The sequence below is a fragment of the Tiliqua scincoides genome, chromosome 1, assembly GCF_035046505.1.
Source record: "Tiliqua scincoides isolate rTilSci1 chromosome 1, rTilSci1.hap2, whole genome shotgun sequence".
In the NCBI taxonomy this organism is placed as follows: Eukaryota; Metazoa; Chordata; class Lepidosauria; order Squamata; family Scincidae; genus Tiliqua; species Tiliqua scincoides.
The window spans coordinates 78,416,388-78,442,672 of NC_089821.1; the positions used below are offsets into that span (position 1 = coordinate 78,416,388).

Below are 26,285 nucleotides of genomic sequence, written 5' to 3' on the forward strand. Positions count from 1 at the left end.
TTGGACTAGGGTTCCAGATCAAACTATTGAAGATAAGAATAAATAATGTTCCTGCACTCTGAAATTCAAGTAAAACCATTGAGATCTATGAATTAAAAAGAGACTCTTTAAGATAAAAGATGTCTGACAATACTAATTAATCTATAAAAATGAGTTATCCTGGGATAACAACCTTCATTATGGCATGCACAAAGGCCACAGGATGTACAATGCCGCTTACTCGTCCTCCCCTGTGAAAATAAATCGTATTTTTCCTAAATTCCTACCCAGATAAGCTCTTATTGCACCAAATCCACGAGGTCCAGCTCATGCTTTTTGACAGTGGCATCCTTCACTGAAATAATGCAGGCTGGCTACTTTCAGAACTGCTATATGTGTTAAAACCAATGCTGCACAGATATGCTTAAACAATTTGGAAATGTTCAAAAAAGTTTTAGATAAATGGATCTTCTAACTAAAACAGGATCTAAGCATGCAGAAGGGAACAGAAGAAACGTGAGGGTCAGAAAGGGAGAGTGTAGGGAAGTGAAAAGAGGAAAAAAACCAAGCTCATTCCACCTAGCGATGCCTTGACTAGGCAACAAGAAAGGGGGAAAAGGAAGGGCCTTAGAAGCTCTAGTGCCTGCAGGTACTCACCAAGTGGCGGGAAGCCCCGAGCAGGGCTTGTATCTCGGCTGCTCTCACGGCTGGTATCGCGGCTGCACCCCTGACTCACGCTGGGTCGAGGGATACGGCTGCTCCGTGCTAGCATGCAGCATGGAGGGTTTCAGAGAAGGTGAACACAAGTTTAATGAGGACACAAAGCTCAGACAGGAAAGTCACATTCACGGTCATTATTGACATTAGCAAACATCATTGGCAGCAGCCAACTCTGGCAAACCAAGCACGCTGCATGCCAAGTTGAACCTTTTATGTTACAAGTCAGCACACCTGATGAGAGAGGCCTGCCTGGCAGACAGTCCTGGTTGGCACATGGGAAAAGGGACAGAAGATCCTCATTGGAAAGAGAGGGTTAGAGTTAAAGCATGCCAGACCTATTGAGGCTAAATGAAAGAATCACTGTGGGAAAGATTTTTTTTTTTCTTTGAGACATACAATGTTTGGAATGAGAGTTTAGGAAAGCACCACTAAAGCAAGGGTACTGTTACACAATAAGTCTTGGACACAGGTTTGTCATAATAATGAACTGGTCAAACAGAAACAGGACTTTTGATGCTCCCAAATCCTTCAGAAATATCATCAGTATTCTTTTACATTTCCATTTGACCAGTGGTATACAGGCAGCCACCTAAACTTCTCTTCCATTGAGTAATGTCACTAACTTTCAGTGTTCCACTGCACTGAAATACAAACAACATATCAAGGTTATTAAAGTCATTTTTTTCAAAACCTTCCTCAAATATTTCTAGGAACACTTGTTTTAATCCCCATCACCACCTCCAAGCCCAGTGACAAAGAAGTCTAGATCCGTGTTACTGCATTTGTTCTCCTCCATCTCCTCTTGCCTTTGACTCTCCCATCCCTCTCTCCTCTTGTGCCATCTCTCCACCATCAAATGTTGGGTGTAATCTCCTTGGAGCAAAGAGCTATCCATTTCTTGGAGTTATCAAATAAAGTGCTACATATAATTAAGGGGCTGTGTGCACAGGTAACAACTTTTTCTTAAACCCATAAGAAAACAGCACAATCCTATACATGTGAAGTAAGACCTACTGTGTTAAATGGAACTTACCCTTGGGTAAGTGTGTACAGGATTGCGGCTTTACAGTTTGACTTTTTGAAGAATTTATTCCTGAAGAACAGGAAGAATGTTTCTAGGGCAGTCACTCATTTTTTAAAGATTGGTAAAATATTATTTAAACTGTTGCTTGAAAACTATGAGAGGATAGTATAGAGTCCTTCATTTTGAAAATAAGTACGTACTAAAGAGGGCGACTAACCTAACTACTGCAAGCATGTAAATCCACAAATTCTTTCCATTCTTGTAAACCCCAAATTAAGTCATCTGCTGGATGAACTAGTAATTTAAATATGGTGGTTGAATTATAAATCAAGAACTAAGATCCAGTACGACTGTAACATCAGGTGACAGGGATGGGGTAGTCTTTGAGATATGACTATTATGGTATGGGGAGAAAAGAACATGTATTTCAAAGTCTATAAAAAGACCCCTTGAATCATTTTTAAACCATGTTTTTATATTTATTTATTTTATATTTTTAATATAATTAAATATATATATATATATATATATATATATATATATATATATATATATATATATATATATATATATATATATATATTTATATATATATTAAATATATATATATGAGGAACAGAAAATGTTACATTGTGCGAACTATTCATGAAAAATAAGAGCAGCAATTAAAAAAAGGTGACCTCAACAAAATATTATTTTCTACTGTGTAACCTAACTCCATAGAAATGTTTACCCAAATCTCTTCATACAGAATGGAGTCTCTTATGATGAGTTCGAGTATACAGTTTCGTGACTGGAATGGTGGAAATGGTCCCATTCTGGCTTCTACACAAATGACATTTTAATAAGGCCACTCACCTGATCAAATATAAATTAGACTGACATGGGGGAATGTGAAGCTTTGCTTTTTTAAAACTTTGCTTTTTTCCTTAATATTGTTGATGCATTAAAAAATTTAACATATGCAAAGGAGCAATTACAAGTATTTTTCCTCCTGTGTCAGAAGTGACAATCCTTGCACTTCAGGGTGATGTGAAAGAGAGGGTTAGAGTTAAATATTGTACAACAAGGGCCAGGGGAACGGTGCAGACCTTGGCCTGGGTCATTTATGCTCTAGAACAGGGCGCTTCAAAGTATGGCCTGCAGGCCAGATCAAGCACAAAGAAAATGCTCTCCGCATTGTGAATGAAGCTTACCCTTCTGCATGGCTCTGCGTTATCTTCTGATCCCTGCACAAAGTTATTCCAGGCAACTGCTTCTGCCCCGAAACTGGGATGCAGAGCCTGCTGGGGCAATGGACAGCGGAAGTAGCTGCCTGGAGCAACTTTGTGCAGAGATCTGAAGGAAAGATAACACAGAGCTACACAAAACAGTAAGCTCTGTTCACAATGTAGATGCATTTTCTTTACACAGCATCCTGTTGTGAAGACCACTGCTCTAGATAAATGTCTTGATTTTAGTTCATCAGGATCTAGCACTCTGAGTAAATACGTTTCAGGATTGGTTCACTAACAAAAAAAGTATAGACAAGTTTCTCATTGTGACAACAGCACTGGCTTTGAGTTAGTGCTAGAACCCAATCCTTTCCTTAAGCCTATGCATAGCCTGTTTATCTTCCTTTCTCATCTGAATTTTGCTTGCCTCTATGTGCATATGACCCTAAAGTGTATTCCTTGCGTTTGTTTTGAGAGATAACTTTACCTCCTTGATAATATGCTTTAAACTTCTTGCTCCCCCCCCCAACTTGCCTCAAAACCAGATCCTGTCCAAAATTTCTGCGTCGGCCCTGTATCCCTAAACATATATATCGAGTTCAGACCACATATTTGTTTCACCCTGTCTTCTGGATCCCACTCATCTGCTGCTTCTTAAATCTTTACAACATTAGACTTTCAGTTTCTAGTACTCACCTGTTTATTAGGAATTTCATACTCCAATTCGAAATTATGAACCATGGTCTGATTCAAACACCCAACTAAACCATGGTTTAGATTATCACAAGTGTGTCGCAAAGAGCCTTGGACTTGAGTGCTCCCCCTCCCACCCTGTCCTCCACCACACATAAAGAGAAAAGTGAAAGCTTCTATTTCAATTTTATTTTAACTAAACTACAATTTCTCATTATTTACAAACTTGAGGAACTGTGGTTTATTCTAGCTCTGCTTGGTGAAAACAATCCTGAGAACCAAAGATCATGGGTCCTTCATGATAATCTAATCTAATGCTCAGATGATCATCTGAACTGAGCTTTTAACTTCTGTGTTTAAACAAAATTTGCCAATGCTACTGTTTTACATGAAAACAGCAGTTCTGGAACAAATACCTCAGCATAACAGTTCCTAGCCACACACAAAAAAGTTCAAAAATTATTCATGGGAGGTGAGATAGATACGATGGTACTAATAGCTTCTTTAGAAACAATCTACACAATGAAGTTTATTCAACTTACTTTACAGTAGGTGCACAATCAGAGCACCTTCTGATTAGAGGAAACAAGAGAGTACTATATAAAAGATTTTGTTTTTGAAGGCATGGGTTGAAGTATAAACATTTTGGAAAACATTCTCTCAAATCATCACATTACATGCAATGGTTAATTATTCTGTCCAATACCCCTAGAAAGACACTGGAAACCATGGAACAGCGACAGATTATGCCCGTAGAAACAGAGGTTAAAATCACTAAATCAAAGCAAAGTTTGTTTTGCAAATCTCCAGATTCTGTACTGTAGCCAAGGAGAATCTTACCTAGACCTATCCTGTTTGGGCTTGTCTCTCGACTACAACCCTGGCTTCGAGGGACCTTGCTGCGTTTATCAGCAGGCAATGGCACTGGGACTCCCCTGGATGTTCCACTGTTCAGTCCACCATATGCACTCCCCAACAGCTTGCCAGGGGAACTGGATCGACTGCCAGCTAGGAAGGAATCGGAGATAAGTAACTCTCAAACTTCACAATAACTAAAACAAAGCCAAACAATGTATTACTACTGAAAACGCCTTTTACACCACAATCCTATGCATGTTTACTCAGAAGTAAATCTCACTGAGTTCAATGGGACTTACCCCCATGTAAGTGTGTATAGAATTATAGCCTTACATAAATTAGAACAGCGTGTAGACATTCCATGTGTTATAGAATTTCATATGGCCATATGCTAATAAGTGTTTTGTTATGATAATAATGTTCCCAAGGTTTTTCATAGCTTGTGACCAATAGTAATACCCTTTGTGCTACAAAGGCCATATCCCCCTTTCAAGTGATACAGGCCAAATCTCACACCAGTCAGCAAGATTGCATGATGCTGCTGCATGAAAAATTAGCACCTAATTTTTAATGGAAGGGTTCACAGTGGGTGGGTGGGTAAGTTAGCGAGTTCTTTTTATTATACATAGATATTCTCTTATAAGAATACCAAAGTGGTTCAATTTTCATTTTAACTTCAGGAATGGTTTTCAACCTCTGAGACAAGAATAAAGAGAACAAGGATCCTGAAAATGGAAATAGTTAAGGACGGTGTGAAAGACAGCACAGACATGGAAACAGTGAAAGACAAAAAGGTGTTTCTTACCACCAGCAGGGTTAGCTGATCTGGATCCTGGATTATGAGAGCAGACCAAAGGACAGGCAGAAAGAGAATTATAGAAAGCGAGACAATACAGAGTTCAAGCAGCACTGCTAGTTGCAAACAACATTAATTGCTTTGTGACAACCAACATTGTGCAGTATAGTACAGATTAATACAAAGCAAGGCCTTTCTTGCAATTATTTCTACAGTCACCCACAATTTTGATCTTTGACTATCCAACAAGCAGTTGGATAACTGCCGTGCTAACATAATGCTGTGACCTGTGGTATCACATGGTGATCCATGACATAGTGCTTTTAAAGCAAGCCAAGCTGGCACTGCTATCCTGATTACAGGAGTCGGCACCGATGCAACATGGAGGGAGTATGCAAAGCTGTTTCAGGTCACAGAAGAAGCAACAGAGATTAGCATAGTGGTTTTGGGATTGGGAATGACTGCAGTGTCCTTGAGTCAGCACTCAGGAGTCAACGGCAATCACAACAGAGCTGGTTGCTTCAGCAAAACCTCACTTGACTAATATTTGGTAGCATTCGTTGATCTTGAGTCTAGTGATAATTTAATAATTTTTAAGAATGCAGTCCAACAAGGAAAGATAATTAAAACAAGAAACTAAATGCATGATACGGTTTGCTAGCAATCTCTTAAAATACATTTGCAACTGTCACAGGCAGCACAATTCGACAGACCTGGAAGAACTACACTTGACCAAAGATAGAGTCAGATGCCAGATTCTGTGGCTTTTCTAGTAGGGGGAGGAAGATTAGGCAAATCCAAGGAGAGACAAGCAGCCTCAAAATGGGGAATGCGTCTCCAGGGACTAGAACTATATACACACATGCATGACAAGCAAGCAGAAAGTTAAATCAGTGAATGAGTTTCAGATATTATATAGACACATCATGTACATAAATTGAGTTTGTTTAGGAACGGTGGCCAATGCTTAGAACCAGCAAATATCCTGAAGAAAGACACTGTATCTTGCTATTTCTGCATGTTGTGCCAATATCTGGTGGGTGAGTTGCAGATGAGGCATACAGAGTCCTTTTATTATTATTTTTTAACACCAATAAAATAAAATGAACAACATTAGACTGAATAAATGAAAATTTGATTTTCTATGAGGATAGATGACAAATACAGGTTGCAGAAATATACAGCCTGTTCAACAAAATCTGATTAAATAGCTTCTTACGCTGGGACTGTGAAACTACTTTTGCCCGGCTGCGGCCTCGAGTGTCAGCAGCTGTTGAGGTGATACTAGTGGCACTTCCAGAGCTTTGCCTCCTTGTGCGGATTCGACCTAGAGAAAACAAAAAGGGCAGTAGTTAATCAATTGTGCCTGCTTCTGTTTTTACATTAACAGGAACTGCGTTTTGACTGAAAGGAAATGCCTATTATATGGCCCTGAAGGTAGCACACCTCAAAAGGTTACAAATACAGGCATCCAAATGAAAAGTCTGATGGTTGCTTCTCAAAACAGCATTAAGTAGGAGTAATATTGCCCTTGTTTTACAGATTTACATCTCAATTACAGGCTCCAATTCTTAATATATCGGGTTACATTTTATGCCATTTCTTTTGCAAAAGAAACTTTGTTTGCATAAAAGAAAGAAGGGGGCAATTTCTGTCAGTCTCCCTTTTCCTCTGTAGCCCCCAGTACTACCCGAGTATCTAATCCCAAGGGGCTCTCCCACCCCCGACTCTCAGGAATAGATACTGTATTACGAAGTGCAAGTGTTAAGGGAGATTGACAAAAGTCACCTCTCCCCTGGTGCACAAATGGAGTTTCTTCTGTAAACTGAATAGCTTAGGATACAACATTGTACTTTATAAATGCTGTTGATTTATATGATACTTGCTCATAAACAAGTCTGTTTAGGCCTGCATGCCTAAAAATGAGCTCAATTAACTTAAATGGAACTTACTTTCAAGCACACTTTTTTTTTTTTTTTGCATGGGAGAGGAACGTTCCCAAGGCCACACAAAAGGTCTTTGATAGAACATGAAAAGTTACTGTGAACTGTATCCTGCAGGCCAAACACGACCATCTATCAGAAATTATTTGCTGGCAATTATTTCTCAACATTTTAGACTGCTATAGTACTGTACTGCCATTAAAATCTGCTCCAGAATGACCCAAAAAACCTTCCTAGAACTGATTCTACAACCTGCAAAATTAGTAAAGATAGAGAGTTTCTATTGGAAAAACTCGAAACAATCTCTGTCCACACTTTCCTGATCCCAAACATTATCCTATTTATTACAAAAAGAGGCACTAAAAGTACTCCACATGTTGCTTATCCATGGCCGGTTTTAAGTGTGAGAATGTGCTAGAGGAATCTAGTCAACTTAATCATTATTACAAAACAGGCTTTTTGTTTACTAAAACATCACAGCTGCGATACAAGGAAATCTGCAAGAGGGATCTGAAGGCCTTAGGATTGGACCTCAACAAATGGGAAACCCTGGCCTCTGATCGTCCCACTTGAAGACAGGCTGTGCAGCATGGCCTCTCCCAGTTTGAAAAGACACTTGGCCAACAGACTGAGGCAAAGAAGGAAGGCCCATAGCCAGGGAGACAGACCAGGGACAGACTACACTTGCTCCCAGTGTGGAAGGGACTGTCACTCCCGAATCGGCCTTTGCAGCCACACTAGACGCTGTTCCAGAACCACCATTCAGAGCATGATACCATAGTCTTCAGAGACTGAAGGTTGCCAACAGGGGGAAAAAATACAGTTCAGTTCTTTTGCATGTGAGTTCTTCTCGTGTTTCAGAGAGCACATAAAATCAGATCGCCATGACTTTGTTAGTGGTCTGACAACTGGACCCCAAAACAATGCTTCCTGAGCTAATTCTGAAAAAAGTGGTAGAATTAGTGTGAATTTTAGTACTACATTCACAAAGTAAATTCAATTTATGGAAGTGTATTGGTGATTCTAAACGTACAAACTTACAAAGATCTGTATACCATAAAAAAAGTCTTCTTCCAAAAGGCTAGAATAAGATGCTTCATTGTTATTATGTAAATCTGTTTCTGCAGCCTTATATATTTACCTTAAACAAAAATGTGAAAAAATTATTTTGTACCTGAGAGCTAACTGCTCTAATTAGAAGCTATACATAAAAGGTGCATGAAATGAGTCATCCCTTGGGAAGACAAAGGGGGAGAAATTAATCAGGGCTGAATCAGAAGATGGGCTAGGTGAGATTGTGACACTGTCCCAAGCAGTGATGGCACTAGATTGGTGGGGCCCTGGAGAAAAGTCAAGTACTGGGCTCTTACCAGTACCTCATGGCGCTACCCAGTTCACATTGATACTAAGCATTCAGGGTTGGATTGGCCATTTGAACCCTGTGATAGGTATGTGCTCTTGAGCACCGTCAAACTTAACTGAAACCTGATTTCATCCCTGTGACCAAGGAAAAGAGGAGTAAACAGAACGAAATGGCCATTTTGATGTATGTTTTATCATTTAACTCTACAGTTAAATTAAATATTTTGCCTTTGGATTTCTCTGGGGTTTGAAGATGAAACATCAGCCCGCACTGCAATATGTGGTCAAACAAGATATTATTCTTCACTCACAGACACTCACTACTGAAGAGTAAGAAATATCCACAAGAGACAGACACATGCACAAGCATATTCGTACTTAAAAGGGTAACACCACCCACAACTCCTTCCCCATCTAGACAGAATGAAGACTCCTTAAGTAATGCACGTTTTGAATGAAAATCGGGAAGGGACATCAATCTATAACATTGCCATAATGAATAATCAACAATTTCAACATAATATTGGTATCAAAATAACTGAATACACTGAAATTATCCAGAACTTTTTAAAAGTTACACAGAATTCAGCACTACTTAAAACAAGCTCATCTAAGTTCAGAATAAGAAACAGGTCTTCTGAAAGGGGATAGTATCACCTTTTAATGAGAAGCCTTTTGTTGTCCTCTTGGGCCTAGTTGAGTGATACACTGAATTTGTGATTCTCCAAGCAAGCTTAGGAGTATACCCAATATTCTTTTAACCTCACAGTGTCGGAAATGCATAAAGCTGGAAAAAAAATACAGGGTGACCCTTGTTATCTGCGGGGGTTCCATTCCCAGAACCCCTATGGATACCGAAATTCATGGATGTTGGAATCTACAGACTGGGGGATGAGGCCTCTGAACCCAACCAGAGCTGTGATCTGGTCGGATACGGAGGCCCTTCTGAGACCTGAAAACCACAACTTCCAGTTTTCAGCCAAAAACCAGAAGTCATGGTTTTCAGTCCTCTGAAGGTCTCAGAACACTTTCTGAGGCCAGCTTCCCCAGCCCTCAGAAGGGCCTCTAGACTTGACTTGAGCATAGCTTCAGCTGGGTTTGGAGGGCTACAGGTGGTCCACCCTGTGGGTTTGTAACTCAAGGTATTCAAATCCGCAGGTACTGAATCTGAGCATATCAAGGGCTGTCTGTAGATAGGGTGAGGAAAAAACTTGCACATGAGGGGAAAAATGGCACATATAGTCCACTTCTAGTACTTAAACTCAGGTCAGTATTATGTCTGAATCACATACAACATGGCCTGAGAAAGAGGAATTTCTTGGAACAGCAAAGACCCACTATGAAACTGGTTACTTCTAGGACTGCACAATTAACAAAACAGAAGGATTGGAAGGACTGTGAGCAAGGAACTGGTACACTTTTAAACAACAATTTTTCCTACTGAAGAGAGACAGTCTGTTACTTCTGCTTTCAAAAACCAAGTAAGCATCCACTGATCTATAACATGTAAAATCTGACTCAAACAGATCTCAAATGTGCAATTCATAAAGGTGTGTTTGACATTGTCGCAGTAGGTTGACGGAATGATTTCAAAGCACATATTCTAACAAGCATTGTGCCTAACAACAAAGGTGAACTGAGAGACAAAGGGTAGAGTGCCCAAACAACGTCAGTATGAGTCAGAGAAGGACATCATGCAACATCTCATGCAAAGGCACCATTGAACACAGATGAAAATCAAGAATCACTTGGGTGATAACAGAAACCTGGTAGAACTAGAGACAGACCTCAGTTACACAGAGACTGCTTACCCTCAGGTTTACTGGTAGTACCATCTTTAAGCAAATTTAAAAAAAAATGAAAGGGACAATAGGGAACAGTTAGTAATATCAGCAGAAGAGGGCAGTGTGTATTTAGGTACAAAAACAAGCAAAAAAACTCAAATACCAGTTTATAAAGAAATTTTTTTAAAAACCTGTTAGTTGAACTAGTTAGTTCAGCATACCTAAAGCCAGAATAACCATAAAACATTCATGGGTAATTGTGTCACTTAGCTTGCCTGTCTTTAGACATGCATTTGACCAGATGGCTCTCCTCAGCAGAGATAATTACGGCAATAGCTCCACCTACAGACCTTTAAAGAAATTACCACATAATGCATTGAGCACATTTAAGGTAATTAATGAACACCGTCACATTGTTGAATGGCCCAAAAGAGACTGCAGGTGGATGTGAGAACAGCTCTGGAGGAGCTATAAATAAGTATTAATTTAGCTGCCTCATCAGTACAGAAGGGAAGAAAGAACTCAGGGTTCTTTAACTGGGGGAAGCCTTCTGTTTGTATGCAGTGCAAGAGCTGTGAGGAAGTACAGATCACATTTCATGGGAGGGGTGTTTTGCTCTCCCAATAATTACTCCCCAAGGTTAGTACCAATGTTAATATCAGCCCTACAGATGTGAATATGTTAATGAAACACTTCACTTTGGTTCTGTATTTTTCTCATCCAGAATCCAAGCATCCCCATCAGTGAACATAAAAATATGGTTGAAACCACCTGTGGAAATATACCGCAGATACTCGCCTATAAGTCAATCTCACAGATAAGTCGAGGGCAGGTTTTGAGGCAAGAATTATAGAATTTTCTATGACCCTCGGATAAGTCGGGGTCATAACTTAGGGGGGCGTCTGATTATAGTTTTGTCTGATTTTATCCTAGGCCATATCCTGAAAAATAACCTACCAGTAATTATTACCAAAGAACTGACAGTCTCTAATTTATTTAAAATATAGTAAAAGATCGTAAGATTCATTTTTATTCATAAACTTTTAAACTCTGGTCTTCACCATCTTTTTGTAAACACTATCAAAGAGTGACTGCACTGTAAACAACATACTAATAGAACAGTGGTTCCCAACCCGGGGTTCATGTACCCCCAGGAGCACTCAACTGGACCTTTAAGGGGTACTTGAAAGAGCATGGAATAATGGCAGTGTTCCAAAATGCCTTGCAGGGCCAGCAAGGCAGGAAGGGAGGTAACTAGTTGACTGTGAAAGCCCCACCAATAGCTAATTTTTGGTGATCAATTCATGTATGAACCAGTGATTGAAGACCAGCACAGGAAAAAAAACTAAAACATAAAAAAGTGAACTATCACTCAGAATTTCTCAGGACACTTCTGATGCAAAACAGTGCAAAGGCAGAGTCTTCTGCTCTTAAGCCAGAAGCTCTACATATAACATACAACTGAGAACACAACTGGGAGTGTGTAATTCAATTCACAGCAGAGACAAGCAACAGCAAATGGCTGTGACCAAGTGCAGCTGCACATAGCTGAAACCCTATTTACTCAGAAGCAAACCCATTGCTTTCCCTGGGTGTTATTCCTAAGTAATGGTGCTCTGAATTGTAGTTTGTGAGACATTTGATGGGAGTGTTTCCACTTTCAGGGGAGGTGCATCCTGCAGCTGCAACAAGCTCACCCTCACCTGGTCTGAGGGCTGTTTCCTCCTCTTGATTTACAGCAGGATCAAGGTTGTCAGGGGGTTTCCTGGTCAGTTTCCCTGATTGCATGGCTTGTAAATAGGGGGCAGAGAAAGAGGGACAGTGGGAAGGGAGAAGAGAAGGGGGAGAAAACAATACAACAGAGTGAAGGCTGGTGGAGGGAAGAGAGGGGCTGGGGCTGGAGGGTAGAGAGAAGCAGGCAGTGCAGGAGTGGGAGGCTCCCCTCCTCCCTCTTGCTTGGAAGAAGCAGATGCAGAGTTGTAGACTCTGCATGAAGAAGCAGCCCTCCCGTTTCTCTCCCCATCTTCAAGCTATAATCTTTTCCTGGGAGCAAGCCCCATTGACAATAATGGAACTTACTTCTGAGTAGGCATGCACTGGCTTGGGCTCAAAGGCTGCCATCCTATGCACACTTTTCTGGGAGTAAGCCACACTGACAACAGGCATGGGGCACGAACCAGGCTCCTGCTCCCCTTTCCTGTCCTTGCAGAGACTAACGGGGTGGAGGAGGAGGAAGTCAGAGGCAAGGAGACCAGGCTGGGGAGCCTGAGCAGGCAGGACTGCAATGCCCAGGAGCAGCAACAAGGAGGGAGGCAGGCGAGGAGGGAGGGAGGCAAGTGAGCGGAGCAGCTCCGTCAGGCTCCCCGCTCAAGGTGGGAAGGGGGAGCAGCAGGCGAGCGGAGCAGCTCCGTCAGGATCCCCAAGCGTGGTGGGGGAGTAGGTGGCACGTCACCCTCCCCAGCAGCATCACAGCTGCTCCGCAGTGTGCCTGAAAAAAAGCCCTGACCCCAAGTGGCCCCGCAGATAAGGCGAAGGGTAGATTCAGGAGCTGTCAGTTAGGACAAATTTATCGCCCTATAGGCGAGTATCTACGGTAAGTAGTCCATACTTGATAATCTGAAGTCGGTGGTTTCATGATTGTGAGCAGCCACAGTAAAGAATGAAAAGCCAGGCGCCCTAGCTACCTGGATGCTGTCAAATAAAACCAATTGGTCACAGTCTTACATATAGTAAGAAAAGTGCTGCGCAGTCAAAAGGAGCCTCTGGCCAAAAGGAGCCTCCCAATTAGGTAAAGGATACAATTTAGAATTTTATGGTTTTACATGGAAGTGACTACAAGATTATTTGCAGGAAAGCAGTAACTGAACACTCAAAAGTCACACAAATTCCATGACGACACCAACAACTCATGCAGACAAGACTTCTGCTTGAAGAATGTAACATGCGGAACAGAGAAAAAGAGCAGAGCCACCCAAAGCATAAAGTAATTCGGCTATTTTCTGGGGGTGGGGATACTGGTCTATTCTATGCTGAGAATATGTAACTGAAAATGGTAACCTGAGACAGAGATATAAATCCTAGCTGTTTCAATAATTGTGCCTCCCCAGAATTTCTGATGGAATTTGGCAGTTGCCGTAGTTTTCCACATTCCTGACCAAACAAACAAACATCTCTCTCTCTCTCACACACACACACACACGCTACACTGGAGGGAGACAAGATGTCAAGTAACAGAACCCAGCAACTCCTGTACTTGGGCATGAATCCTCATGCTTGTGACTTCAGATCTTTGAGCACTTTCATTTAAACATGCTTTTCAGAACACTGACCACTAATACTGCAATTCTAACTAACAGAATGGAATCCAAAACAAGTGTTATCCAAGCATCCACAATATCTTAATCCTTCTTATGTATCCTTGATATAGAATAATGGTTGCTAAGAAGGCCCCAAAAAATATGTAATAAAAACCTGATCAGGGAATTTGTAGAGGAAAAAACAAGTTTTACTGCTACACACACACTCTCTCTCTCTCTCTCTCTCTCTCTCTCTCTAGAAATAACTCAGATTAACAATATAAAGCATCTTTCCTATTTTATACCGGGGGAGGCAACCTTAAACTTAGGGCCCAATCCTAACAGGTTGCTGTGCTATTGAAACTCATTTTCCAGGAGCGAAGTGGCCTTTCCGGTGTTGCAAAACATGACACGCTGTCACATGAAATCATGCCACCTTCTAGGATGCCCCAGAGCTGGTAAATTGGTGTAGGGGCTGAGTGGCGGGCAAAACAGGCAGAAAAAGGGAAGATACGGGGAGAGCCCAAAATCTTGAAAATATTTGATTTGCATATTTTGTCTTCTGTCATTTGTAGCTAATGAGTTTCTACATGAGAACGAAGTGCTGATTTCTGGCCATCATCTGCTTAATGATGGCCATTAATTATTTGATCTTTCTCCGTAAACCGCTTTGTGAACTTTTAGTTAAAAAACGGTATATAAATACTGTTGTTATTAATAATAATAATAATGACGCCACTTCCTGCTCCCAGCAGGGGCCACGAATGCTATTCAGTTCATGGTATGAAAAGGGTTTGATACCCCAGTTCTAGAGTATACTGACAAATTAAACATTAACAAATCACTAAATGACATCCACCAAGGATGTGCCAATGAACCGCGGTGAGACTCAAGTAGTGTTCCGAGTCCCTACCCCTTTGACTCTGCTCATGCACGAGTCTTATTGGGAGGCTTATGGGACTTGGCCAGAGCCTTTTTGGGATGCTGTTTGACTCAAGTCAGAGTCTTTTCAATAAACAAGTCAGGCACTGCTCCACAGAAAAAGCAGAGCTGCTGGTGCATGTGCAAATTCTCATTTAACATTCCTATTAGGTTCCCATCCCATCTGTAAACAAAAGCTCTGATGTTCTTTGAGTAAGTCCAGCAGTGCGGGAAGTGCTGATCAGTTCCTTACAAACCCCAGTAACCGCTTGTTCCCAAGAAAAACTGAGTCACTTCCTGTTTTAAAACACGTCTCGAGTCTGAGAAATGCATGATTGGCAACTCAAGACCAAGTCTTATGAGTTGGTGTTACCCATACCTGATATCCAACCAAATGCTTTTCAAGAACTGAAATGGAAAACTGCTGACTTATAAAACAAAAATATGTCCTTTAAATCACTCTGTCCCAGAGGACTAGAAGGTAACCAATGTATCATGTTTAAAAAGCAATTCGGGGGAATCCAGTCAGGGATTTACAGGTCAGTCAGATTAACTGCTCTGGGTAAACTGATTAATAGCAGATTAAAGATAAAGTTAGTGAAAATGTAGAAGAACAAGCCTTGCTGAATATAATTAGCATAGTTTCTGCAAAACTAAATCCTACATCTCTGGTATTGAGAGTGTCAACAGGAACGAAGCTAGAGGCAATCCAGTTGACATTATAAACGTGGCCTTTCAAAAAGCTTTGGACAAAGTCCTTCTTTAGAGGCTCTTGAGTGAACTTACAAGTTAGGGTACTAGAGGACAAGTCATTTTACAGACTGATAAACAACTGGACAACAACCAGACTTTTAAACTTACAAAAAATGTGATTAAAGGACACAGTATATAGAGAGAAGCTTTTTCTCTCTTTCTCACAAATACCAGAACCAAGGCTGATCCAATGACACTGATTGGTGGAAGATTTAAGATAGACAGAAAAGGGTACTTTATTCAGCACATTGCCATTAGCTTGTTGAATTTGCTGCCACAATGTGTGGTGATGGTTGCTAGTGGACAGTTTTAAAAGGAGACTGGATAAATTCAGAGTGGACAGGTCTATCAATGGCTACTAGTCATTATGGCTATGTGCTACCCTCCAGGGACAGCAGCTGTATGTCTCTTTATACCACCTGCATGCCCTCCTCTTCTTCTTGAGGCAGCTTGAGGCTACCTCAGAGGCAGCTGGTGGGCCACTGTGGGAAACAGGGATGCTGGACTAGACAGGCTTTTGGACTGATCCAGCTGGGCTTTTCTTATGGTTTCTGGCCAACCATATTCTTTCACAGAATCTTTATTCACTGTTGCACAATCTGGGATTACTTGGTGCAGAATTCATAAAGACCCAAAAGGGGCAGTGGAGAGAATCCACCCTTTACCCAAACTACTGAGGCATCTTAAAAAAAAAACTATTTATATAACAGCCTATTTAGTTCCATGGGACAGACTATTTTAAAAACTATCGTACTTTTGAAAGACACATTTTTCTTTGCTCTCCAAGTGCGGTTGTGTAATTTGTGACCTCCTTCATGGGAAAGCTGCTAATTTTACCTAGAGAGGCGTAAGAGCCTGGGGGCAGGGCTGCAGCAGAGCTGAAGGGGGCATCTGATCCAGAAGACGTCACTTTTGATTTGGCACTGGCTGCTGCATTCACATCGATATCACTGCGAGAACGCTGCAGGGACCCAGACGTCGACACAGATTTTGTGCTCACTGTAGAGGCTTTGTGAAGGAAGAGAGACATAACATTCAAGATTGGTCTTTAACATTCCTGTCAGTATAATTGGGGATATCAGCGTATTCTTTCCCCAGACTCCAAGTACGAATGAAGATATTGTGGCTGTCAAAAGTTGCTACTTATTACTAGAGGTGGGTGAAAATGGTGATAATGAGATTAAAACACATAACACAGCTTTCTACACTTCTCATTTTTGTAAAAAAAACTTGAAACCTGCAAAAACAAAACCATTTATTGGCTTTTATTTATTATTTAATGGGGACATGCATGGGAAATGACTGTGACTGCACCTGCTGACACTATAACGTCTACCTAGTACTTTTAAAGTGTTTATCATTTATAGTTACAATGTAAATATTGAATAACACCACATAACACCACTTGGCCCTTCTAACTTTGGAAATCATCAAAAAAAGTGAAATAAAAACATTTTCACCCACCTCTTATTAGCAGTTTATTCGTGTCTGCCCTTCATGTCACTGCCACAAATTTAGAAAACATGTCCTTCTAATGATATAGTGACTTTTAGAGCTTAATGAATATCTTTATCATGGAAAGAAGAAGCAATAAAATGATGCCCCTCCCCAACCCTAATGCCCATGTTGCTCAAATAGGCAAATTTCCCTCCTCATTCTCTTGTTACATTCGGCTGTTTCCCTGAACTAGCGTTTCAACATTCTATAGTTTCTGTATAGATCCTGACTGAGCATGCTCAGTTTTCATCAAACTTTTGCTTTTTTGTTAACCTTTTCTTTTAAATGTACAAAATTTGTACCTCTTTGTATGTACTTCTGTATACCTAAGCAGTCCCCAAAGCCACTACCTTGTGGTTGTGGGTAGCCCTATTTTGCCTGCAATTTAGTGGACGGTCAACCACTTGATTTTACTATTAGTTTATAAATACTACAGAATATCTCAAAAGCATAGAGAATATCTTCTCTATAAGAAGAACCACAAAATTGACATGGAAAATAATTCAAGTCTGCTGCTGTTCCAATTCTTCCCTACACCGACTGTTTCAGCCCCATCTTCCATTCTCACCTCGCGATGTAGTGCTTCCAGTTGGACTTCTTTTGGCAGATAATGGACGGCTAAAAGGGAATAGAAAAGAAGAATGTAATAATAGATTTTCTTTCTGAATCAGTATATCATAGTAGTTGCAACAATGGTGTCCTCATTTAGGGGGTTCCCTCATTTGGAGTAGCAGCCCAATCCCAACTAACCTCCTGTGTGGTGATGCAGCAGCCCAACGGGGCACCTGCTGTATCGCTCAGGGGACTTTCAGCCTCCAGAGGCTTCCTTGGAAAAGGGAACACTTACCCAAGGGTAAGCCCACACTGGGCTGTCAGATCGACTCAGACCTGCACCAACTCTGTAAGTGATGCAAATTCGTGTGGACATGAGTTGGGGGGGGGGGTTTGAGGCCAGGAAGGGGATTAGGTTTCAGCAGGCCCCACTGCTACTGAAAATTACCCCCTTCCCAGTCTCGATCCGCCCTCCTGCCCACGCTGTTTTGCTCAGTCAGGCATGTCAACTTTTGCAACAGTCAGAATCACCAACAGGATCGGGCAGCAGAACAATTACATCAAGTTAATATGCATGAAACAAAGAAGAAGCCTAAATACATAAAAGTCAGGAGTGGTACCAATTAATAAATGAAGATGAATGAATTAAGAAAAAAATGCAGCTCACATGTTATGTAATAACTGAGGCTACTATTCAATCTACATTTATTGAGGAGTAAGTCCCACTGAGCCCAGTGGGACTCGTTTTCAAGAAAACATGCATGGCATTGCGCTGTTAATGTGGTAGCAAGAGAAAGGGCTTACTTGAGGCTCTCCTGAGAGCTAGAAGAGGAGCGATCTGATTGGGGCAAAGACACTATACTATCAGAGTTCTTCAAGTGAGACTGTAGGGCTTTTTGGTAGGAGGATTCCAGCAAATTAAACATATGTTCTGCTTCTCGACTAAAGTGATTGTGAAAGCCCCAGTAACATCTGAAAACAAAATATCAACAGATCACTGAACAAACTATTAGTTAATATAACAAGAGTTTTGGGTACAAAGTGGGAGGTCATGTGCATTATGGTCAACTCAAAACAAAAAAAGGCAACTAACATTCAACATATTCCTGTGAACTGGACAAAGACACCTTTTAAAACAGTGGCTCTCTTATATTTACCAGGGAGAGAGCAACTGTCTGTATTCAACCCAGTTCAGTCTCTCTCTCTGTCACTGGCTGGTTAACTGACCCCAATTGACCTATTTAGATTGTGAGTCCCTTTATGACAGAGAATCATCTTATTTCTTTGTTATGTAAGTCACTTTGAGAAGTTTTTGTAAAAAGTGGTAAACAAGAATTCTTAAATAGTGTAATATTATTATTAATAATATAACTCAAAATCTTTGCCCCTATTTAGCTTCAAAAAAGCTATTTCCACTTCCACAAATTATGTACAACACTTTTAATGAAACAGAGGAAAGTCAAGGAAAGATTTACAGATGATTTTTCCTCTTATTAGGAAACAGATGGGGGAGCACAGTACAAGTTTACACAAAAATACTACTTTTATGAAGATCTCAAGCGTGCTGGGTGGCAACATAACACCCTTGCAATTCCACAAACCCCTAGAATACAAACCTCTAACTTTTCAGACCAGTGATCAAAGCGCAAGTTTAAAACACTGATGCTATACTCATATGTCTGAAATCATATGTCAATCTTCCAAATTAACCATGGCAAAGACAGACAAAATTGTTACTAATTAACAGCTCAATCCTATGGGCTGCCCAAAGCTAGCAAGACGGAATCCAGTTATTGTAAAGTGGTTTTTGGCAATGAGCAGCCATTTCCAAACTGCCACTGCAAAGCAGCAGCAGCAGCACTAGCCACTGCCCTACACTGGAGCTGGCACAGGGATGGGCACATGGGCCCGTTGGGGGAAGAACCAGGGGATGGATCCAGTTGCAATTGCAAACACTGGATCTTATCCCCCAATTTTCTGACTGCCCCGCGCCTGCTCTTCTCAGACTTGCACCCAGGAGACCCATAGGTGATCAGGCAATCTACGGCAGGGGATAAGTAAAAAATATTTTTTAATAATATTTTTACTTATCTCCAGAGGGCTGTCAGATCACCCTCCCCACCACAGCATGCAGTGCAGTCTTCACTGGCGTAGTTGCATGCTATAACATGGCAGGAAATACGGTTGAGGCATAAGCCACCTACAGAGAGCAATGCAGCCATACTTAACTCTGTGTGTGTTTTGTGTCCAAAGTTCTTAAAGGTCTAATGCTGCACCTCAGTAAGAGACATACAAATGGAATAGCAGTGGAATACGGTTCTATAGGACTTGAATTTAGCTACATAGCATATTGCAGCTTGTGTTGTCTGACAGAACCAATGGTGGAGAAGACAAAAACTTACTTTCTGGCTTTTATCCGTGCTTCAGAGTCGGCATCGTGGATTCCCTTCTTTATTGTTTCAGCCAATACTGATATGTGCCTGAAATTAGAAGATACCATCATTTACCTTATAATGGGGAGATGGGAGGGGGGAGAAATAGTCCATTATAGGCCATTGCACTTTGACATCGTTCAAATCTCTGAGTGGGGGCAGAGTTGGGAATAGTGTGGTTGGCTACAGCCTTTACCACAATACCCATTTTGAGGATTTGGTTGTTTGCGCCAGTCAGCTTTATTATATCTGATTTGCTTGCATAAGAAATGCCAAGACACATTCCTCAGAGGTTGTTTTTTTTTTTCCAGTGTCAGTTACTGTGGTCTCCAAAGTATACAGATTCTGTGGACTCCAAAGTATATAGATGCTAAAACATACTTGTGCCACTGAGGCCGTATGAGAATCAAAATAATGCCAGTGGAACAAACTTCTTAGGGATCATAATCTGTACTGTATTGCACTTGTGAAACCAAATGGCTAAGCTGATGTGACAGCGCAGAAGGTTCATACATTCCAAACTGATCAGAGAGCTAAACTGTCAGAGTGATTCAACATTTGTTGTCCATCTTCTGTGAGGAGGAAAGGGACAAGGAGACAAGGAAGGGTTTTAGGAGTGTGGTGATATGATCACAGCAAAAGGAAGAGAGAAAATGTGATCTGAATATTTCTTTCCCTTACCTTCTTGAAAAAGTAAAGTGCCATCTGGCATATATATCAAATTTAATTTTGAATGTGGTATCTCCTAGCTCAGTAATCTGTTCTGCCTTTCAGTTTGGGTGTGCAATATCAAAATTTGGCTAAACTAGACCTCTGTCAAGAAGGAATAGAGATAAGGAAGATAATGTTCTTGCTTTTTTTTTTCAGGTACACACAGACACACATACACACCTATAGAACTTTTTTGCTGCAAGGTAGTGTGCATCATGCAAGTAAAACTACACCCCACATTCGGAGACACAACGGCATCTTCTATAAGCATAATTCAATACATGCAGCTGCCTCACTTGCTTTGCAATGCTTTTAAGAATAAGCAGTGAAGACGCTATTTCTAATACTAGGGTGAGAAATGCAACATCTTTTTAGCAGCTATGACAACCTCCATAAGTTCTCTTCTCTTTATACTTCTGCAGGTATGTATAATTCAGCGCTCATCTATCCATCCACATTAGCTGTGTTTGGAAATGACAGGCTATTACATAAGGGACACAGCTCTCTGACAAACTCTCTTATACCCTGGGTGCTTTCTCTTTTGCCTGCAAATGGTAAGCTATTAAAGAGTCTTCTTTGAATTAATGTGGTCAATGGAGTATCTTCTCTGTAGCAAAGATGGCTTGGGAAGCTTTGTATGTATGATATTTTTACTGTGCAACATCTATATTGTCCTAGAACCATCAGAAGCTCCCATTTTGAAAAGTTTTACTTGATCTTCCATCCCCCTCTTCCCCCAACAAATTTCTGAGTCAATTTTCTTGGAAGAAATGTCTAAGAGCTTAGAAAATGCATACATCCTCAATTAATGCCCACATCTTACCTTTCTAAGGAGTGTGTTTGCCATTCTTGTAAAAGTAAATCTAAAAATTCAAAACAACGCCTAAAAAAATTTAAGAAAAATGAACATTAATTAGGCAATTAATCCCAAAGACTCAAGACAGTTAGCAATAGATAGTTAGGGAGGTCTTCTATGGGTAAGGAAACATTGGTTCCTGTACCCCATGTCAGGTTCAGAAGCCCCTATGGTTCTACTCAGATCTGTGCCTGCTCAATCACTGGTGCAGAACTGAGTAAACCCATGTAGAGCTCTGAGGTGCAGGACAGAGGATAGGATGCGGTGGCAGCCACTGCTGTCATCCTTGCCCTCCTCCCAAGTTTGAACCGGTCTCCTGCACGCCCCCTTTTTTTGCCCGGTTTTGCCCCTCCCCATATTCACCCCACCCCAGAACACTTTCTCAACCTGGTGGTTGTCTGACTGGCACGGAGACCCAGTGCCCACCAGTGCTGGCCTCCCCACTTGTGCCTGAATCTCCCACAGCAGATTCTGGCTGCTGTGACATGCCATTTGAGACAGCCATCACCTGAATAGCACATGGGAGACTGGTACTGGCTCAGGATAGGATCAGGCCATTAGTCATAAAGTCTCAAGCCAGTTTTATTAACTTTCTCACTTGCTAAATACAAGGTCACTAAATGTGTTTCTGGAAGGTGTTCAAGCTTTGGGAAATTTCTGAAGAACATGAATTTTGTATCATTGGAGCAGCCACTATAATATTCCGTATGTCTTGATGTTGAGAGTGGATTTTACTTCTTAAGGGTCCCACAGACTGTCCGACAAGGAAAGAAGCAATCATAAGAAACAAGCAAACAATGAGAAGCTCTTCCTAAAAACTCTTTGCTGTGACAAATACAGAACTAAGGAAGAAAGCCTGTTCCCTTTCCCTTCATCGTAAAGAGTGGTAAGATAAAATCTGAGGGGAATGGGTAGCCCTAACATATTAGAGAGTCCCAGAAGTTCACACTGTGTGACTGTACTGAAGTCATAAACATGGAGGCAACCTTTGGAATGCTTATTAGTCAATGTCTGCATGTGGTGCTGTGATTGGAAGGGTACCGGAAGCAAGGGCATCTTTTGGAAAAAAGTGTCTACTAAACAGTCATTAGGAGCAGCCCCACTTGAGGTACTTCACATGTATTCAACTGTGAAGTGACATGAAAGACAGTCAATAAGAAGGGACTGAAGACTTATCACCATTACTCCTTACTAAACATTTCTTTCCACTCCGCCCACCTCAGGCACAGAAAGAGATCCAGAATTATTATGATCTGTGCAACAACCCATATACTCAGAGTTTACCTACAAGAACAGTTTTAAGGATGCACAATAACTTCCAATGAAGAGAGAAGTGAATCCTCTATAAGTTTCAACACTCATTTCATTCTAAGACAGTGGTTCCCAACCTGAGGTACGTGTACCCCAGGGGTACTTGCTAGGACATTTAGGAGTACTTGAAAAAGAATTGAATAATGGTGGAAAAGGCAGGTCTGTTTTAGAATGCCTTACAGGGCTAACAGAGGGGTACAATTTATGGAAACGGACTACCAAGGGGTATGCAAGTGAAAAAATGTTGGAAGCCACTGTGCTAAGACATCGATCAAGAAGAAAAACAAACTCACCTTCTAACAGCGACAGACTTAGAGGTACAGTTACTGGTAATGATGGGGATTAAGCGAGGGATGTGCGTATGCTAAGAAATGAAAACAAAAGCAGAAAAACCCTGAGGAGTGTTTAAAGCAAACATTTTAAACTAATTGAAGATTGAAACAAAAGCTTGACTCAAGCACGAACGCTGAGCACGGCTTCCAATACTTAGGAGGGAAGGTTTTAGTGCCAGAATTACAACCCTTTGTCCTTTTCCATATCAGAAAAAGGAACGGCTTGAATTCTTATTTTCTGAGACTCTTGGAGAACATTCCAGAAGCATCAGAATAGCACTGCTGCCTGGACAAATAGGCAGGATCAAATCAACAGAGATGTCTTCAGGGGGCCTCCTCATCTCCCTGACTGGACTGGAAGAACCAAGGTACCACTCACCCCTTATAAACTAACAACCAACTGCTGATCATCACCATAGATTTTCTAAGTAAGTTGTAGTTGTGGAATGTCTTAGCTAGCAGCATGAGAAACTAACCTGCCCAAAAAGGCCCATCCTGATTAATGGAAGCCATACTCAGGTCTTCCTCCAAGAGCTCTCCCTCCTCTTTCCTGCCTGATAGAATGGATACATTCTATCTATCCGGAAAGACAAAGATCAATGGTCTCCTGTTTGTTCACAGATTCAGTTATCTCCTGATATGTGCCCCCCCTGCACTTACCACTGCGAAAATGTTCTTGCTTTTGCAGGTCACTATAAAAGCATACAATCTTATAGTGACACACAGGCTGGCTACAGGCAGCCTGAATGCTTGAAGGGACTCACTCGACATTAACAGGCAGCAGTAAACATCCTGCTGTAAACATCAATGTCAATTGAGTCTCTTCAAGCATTCAGACTGCCTGCAGCCAGCCTGTGTGCCGCAAAAGCAAGCATGCTTATAGCATATTTATAGCAACCTGTTTAACATGCTTATAGCAACCTGTAAAAGCAAGAACATTTTTGCATCAACAAGGTTCTAATTATTAATATTCATCCCCCAAGGATACGGGGGGGGGGGCTGTGTTGTGCGTCATTTATTTTTCACTACTTAGTCCAGAATTACACCCCTTTGATTTCTAGTTCATACCTACTGAATCCATGATTATATACAAGTATGGAACTTTCAGAACTTATGCTTCCTTGCAACTGGGTATTTGTTTCCTTCTTTTCAGATAGAAAATAAGAGTTAATTAAACAAAATAGTTTTAATCATCAACAAGGGCCAAATTTCCAACAAATTGTATGGTAAATTACATGGTAGGGATTTAATTGTTCAGTACAACTACTTTCTCACTTGAGCTCTGTTTCTTCAGTAACAGTATTGTTTTCAACCGATTATGTGCTTTATTATTCACCTGAGTCTTAACAAATGATAAACTGAGCACAGGTCATTGGCAGTTTCTAGTGTATTACATGAAGATACTTTAAAAATTCACACCAAAAATATTTTGAATAGCAACAGTGAGCCTCTCCAATTGACTGATGTCTTTTTGAATTCTGTTGGAGTTAATTGGACTGATTTTCCCGTTTGCATCTCTCTATTGCTCCAAACAGAATGTTCATGAATGACAGGATTCATATTCGCTTTGAGAGACACTCACTCGGATAATTAATCTAACAGCTACTACTCCGGATGTGGCCATGACTTTGGCACTGTTGGGAATGAGATTAAAGATCGTTGGCATGATGGCTTCTGCCCCATGGTCAAACTTGTTGCCCAAGACTGATGACAAATGCCTATAAAAAGAAAATACCAAGAGAAAAGTCACAACAGTGTAGAAAATTACCAGGGTCAAAATAGTCATATGCAGTTTAGAGCCTAAGATCCTCTGCTACCTTCTGCTTTGGCAATTCTATCAATAGACCTCCACATAACCTTTAATTAATTAAAGAAACATTTCCCATTTTTTTCCCCAGCAGATGACGTGCTCTATTCTTTATACAAGTTTTAACAAGCAATACATTCAGCATAGGTCACTGTCACACTACTAAAGGACAGCCCAGAGGGCACAGCTGAATTACTTTGTTTTTTCAGCATTGTCATTGTCAGACTTGGTCTTCTCATAAGCTTTCCATCTTGCCTTGACATTTGTGGATTATGAGCCATTATTAAAAGTGCCCTAGAGCCCTTTCCTCAAAGTCAATGCTTCTAGCAGAGTTCAGTATAGAATTACCACCAATGGGAGCAGCAGACCAAAGGAATTATCTGAACTTTCACCCTGAACTCAGTTTGAACCTAGAGAGAATACTGTTGTCTTCTGTATTTTTTATTCTGCTACCTAGTTTGCTAGTCAAAACTCAGGCTTTGTGCTGCTGTGTAAAATATAAAGGAAGCTTTCAGATATTTAAGGCAGAAACAGCCATTTCTTTCTAAAAACAGCATTAACAGGAATGTTCTTTGTATTTCTAGGGTTTACACCCCCTTTTTCAGACTCTGTGACACAGTCCATTTCATACTCTTTTCTCCCACTGCACCCTAATGCTTACAACTTTTGTCAGTATTGTTGATTTCAAAATTCCAGTGAAACTTGTAAATATAATTATACAATAATTATAAATTACATTATAATTGTAAATATAAAATTATATTGTAACTAATTCAGAAAAATATCATTTATGAAACTTATTTAGAGCACATATTTAATTTTAGGTGGCAATTCTAGATCTAGAATATAACTAGCATGAAAACTAGTGGTGACAGAGATTGCCTGTTTTCTCATATGATAGCAAGTTTGTCAATTTGTCCTTTATTAATTAATTGGAACTAAGCTATTCAACTACCTTGTGACCGGATTTTCCATTCACATAGGAAGCAAAGATCTACAGTGAGGAGAGACCAATGAAGTTCAGGTGGAGAACCGAAGAGCTAGCCTTTGCCAGTCAAACTATTGCAGTCCCCCCCCCAATAACAGGGGAGATTAAGAAGCCCTTGTCAGTTTCATGGTGACAAGAAACATCATCACAATTTAGAATGCACTGATGTATATTCCTTACCCTAACGTGATACAGGCTTCTCGCACTACTTGGGACCGCAAATCTTTAGCAGATAATTTAAAAGCTCCATCAAGCAAGCGCAGGAGTTGGAAGAAGGTGTCATAATCAGCAGCTCCAGCCAACAATAAAGATCGAATCCTTTTTAGCTGTTGGGTAACAATTCAGAAAGCAAAATCAATAAAAAGATTATGTTATAGCAATGAACATGTTTCCTACTTATTAAAAAAGAGTGACCAATTTAAATTAAGGTCAGTTCTGAAGAGAGACTTGGGGTCC

At 40.7% G+C, this 26,285-nt stretch overlaps 1 protein-coding gene across 6 annotated transcripts in view; it reads right to left on the reverse strand.

Moving 5' to 3' along the window:
- Positions 1–26,285, reverse strand: part of CLASP1 (cytoplasmic linker associated protein 1) — a 213,446-nt gene that overhangs the window by 86,482 nt on the left and 100,679 nt on the right. For 5 of the 6 annotated variants that reach the window (XM_066611749.1, XM_066611747.1, XM_066611748.1 and 2 more), the window contains 10 exons: positions 26,010–26,155; positions 24,617–24,752; positions 22,996–23,066; positions 21,359–21,418; positions 19,795–19,872; positions 18,197–18,364; positions 17,409–17,458; positions 16,181–16,351; positions 6,504–6,611; positions 4,471–4,638 (listed from right to left, as the gene is read on the reverse strand). In XM_066611749.1, the coding sequence (XP_066467846.1) occupies positions 4,471–4,638; positions 6,504–6,611; positions 16,181–16,351; positions 17,409–17,458; positions 18,197–18,364; positions 19,795–19,872; positions 21,359–21,418; positions 22,996–23,066; positions 24,617–24,752; positions 26,010–26,155 (1,156 nt within the window). Of the gene's footprint in view, positions 1–636; positions 745–4,470; positions 4,639–6,503; positions 6,612–16,180; positions 16,352–17,408; positions 17,459–18,196; positions 18,365–19,794; positions 19,873–21,358; positions 21,419–22,995; positions 23,067–24,616; positions 24,753–26,009; positions 26,156–26,285 lie in introns of all 6 variants that reach the window. The other variant, XM_066611752.1, reaches the window with a different exon arrangement.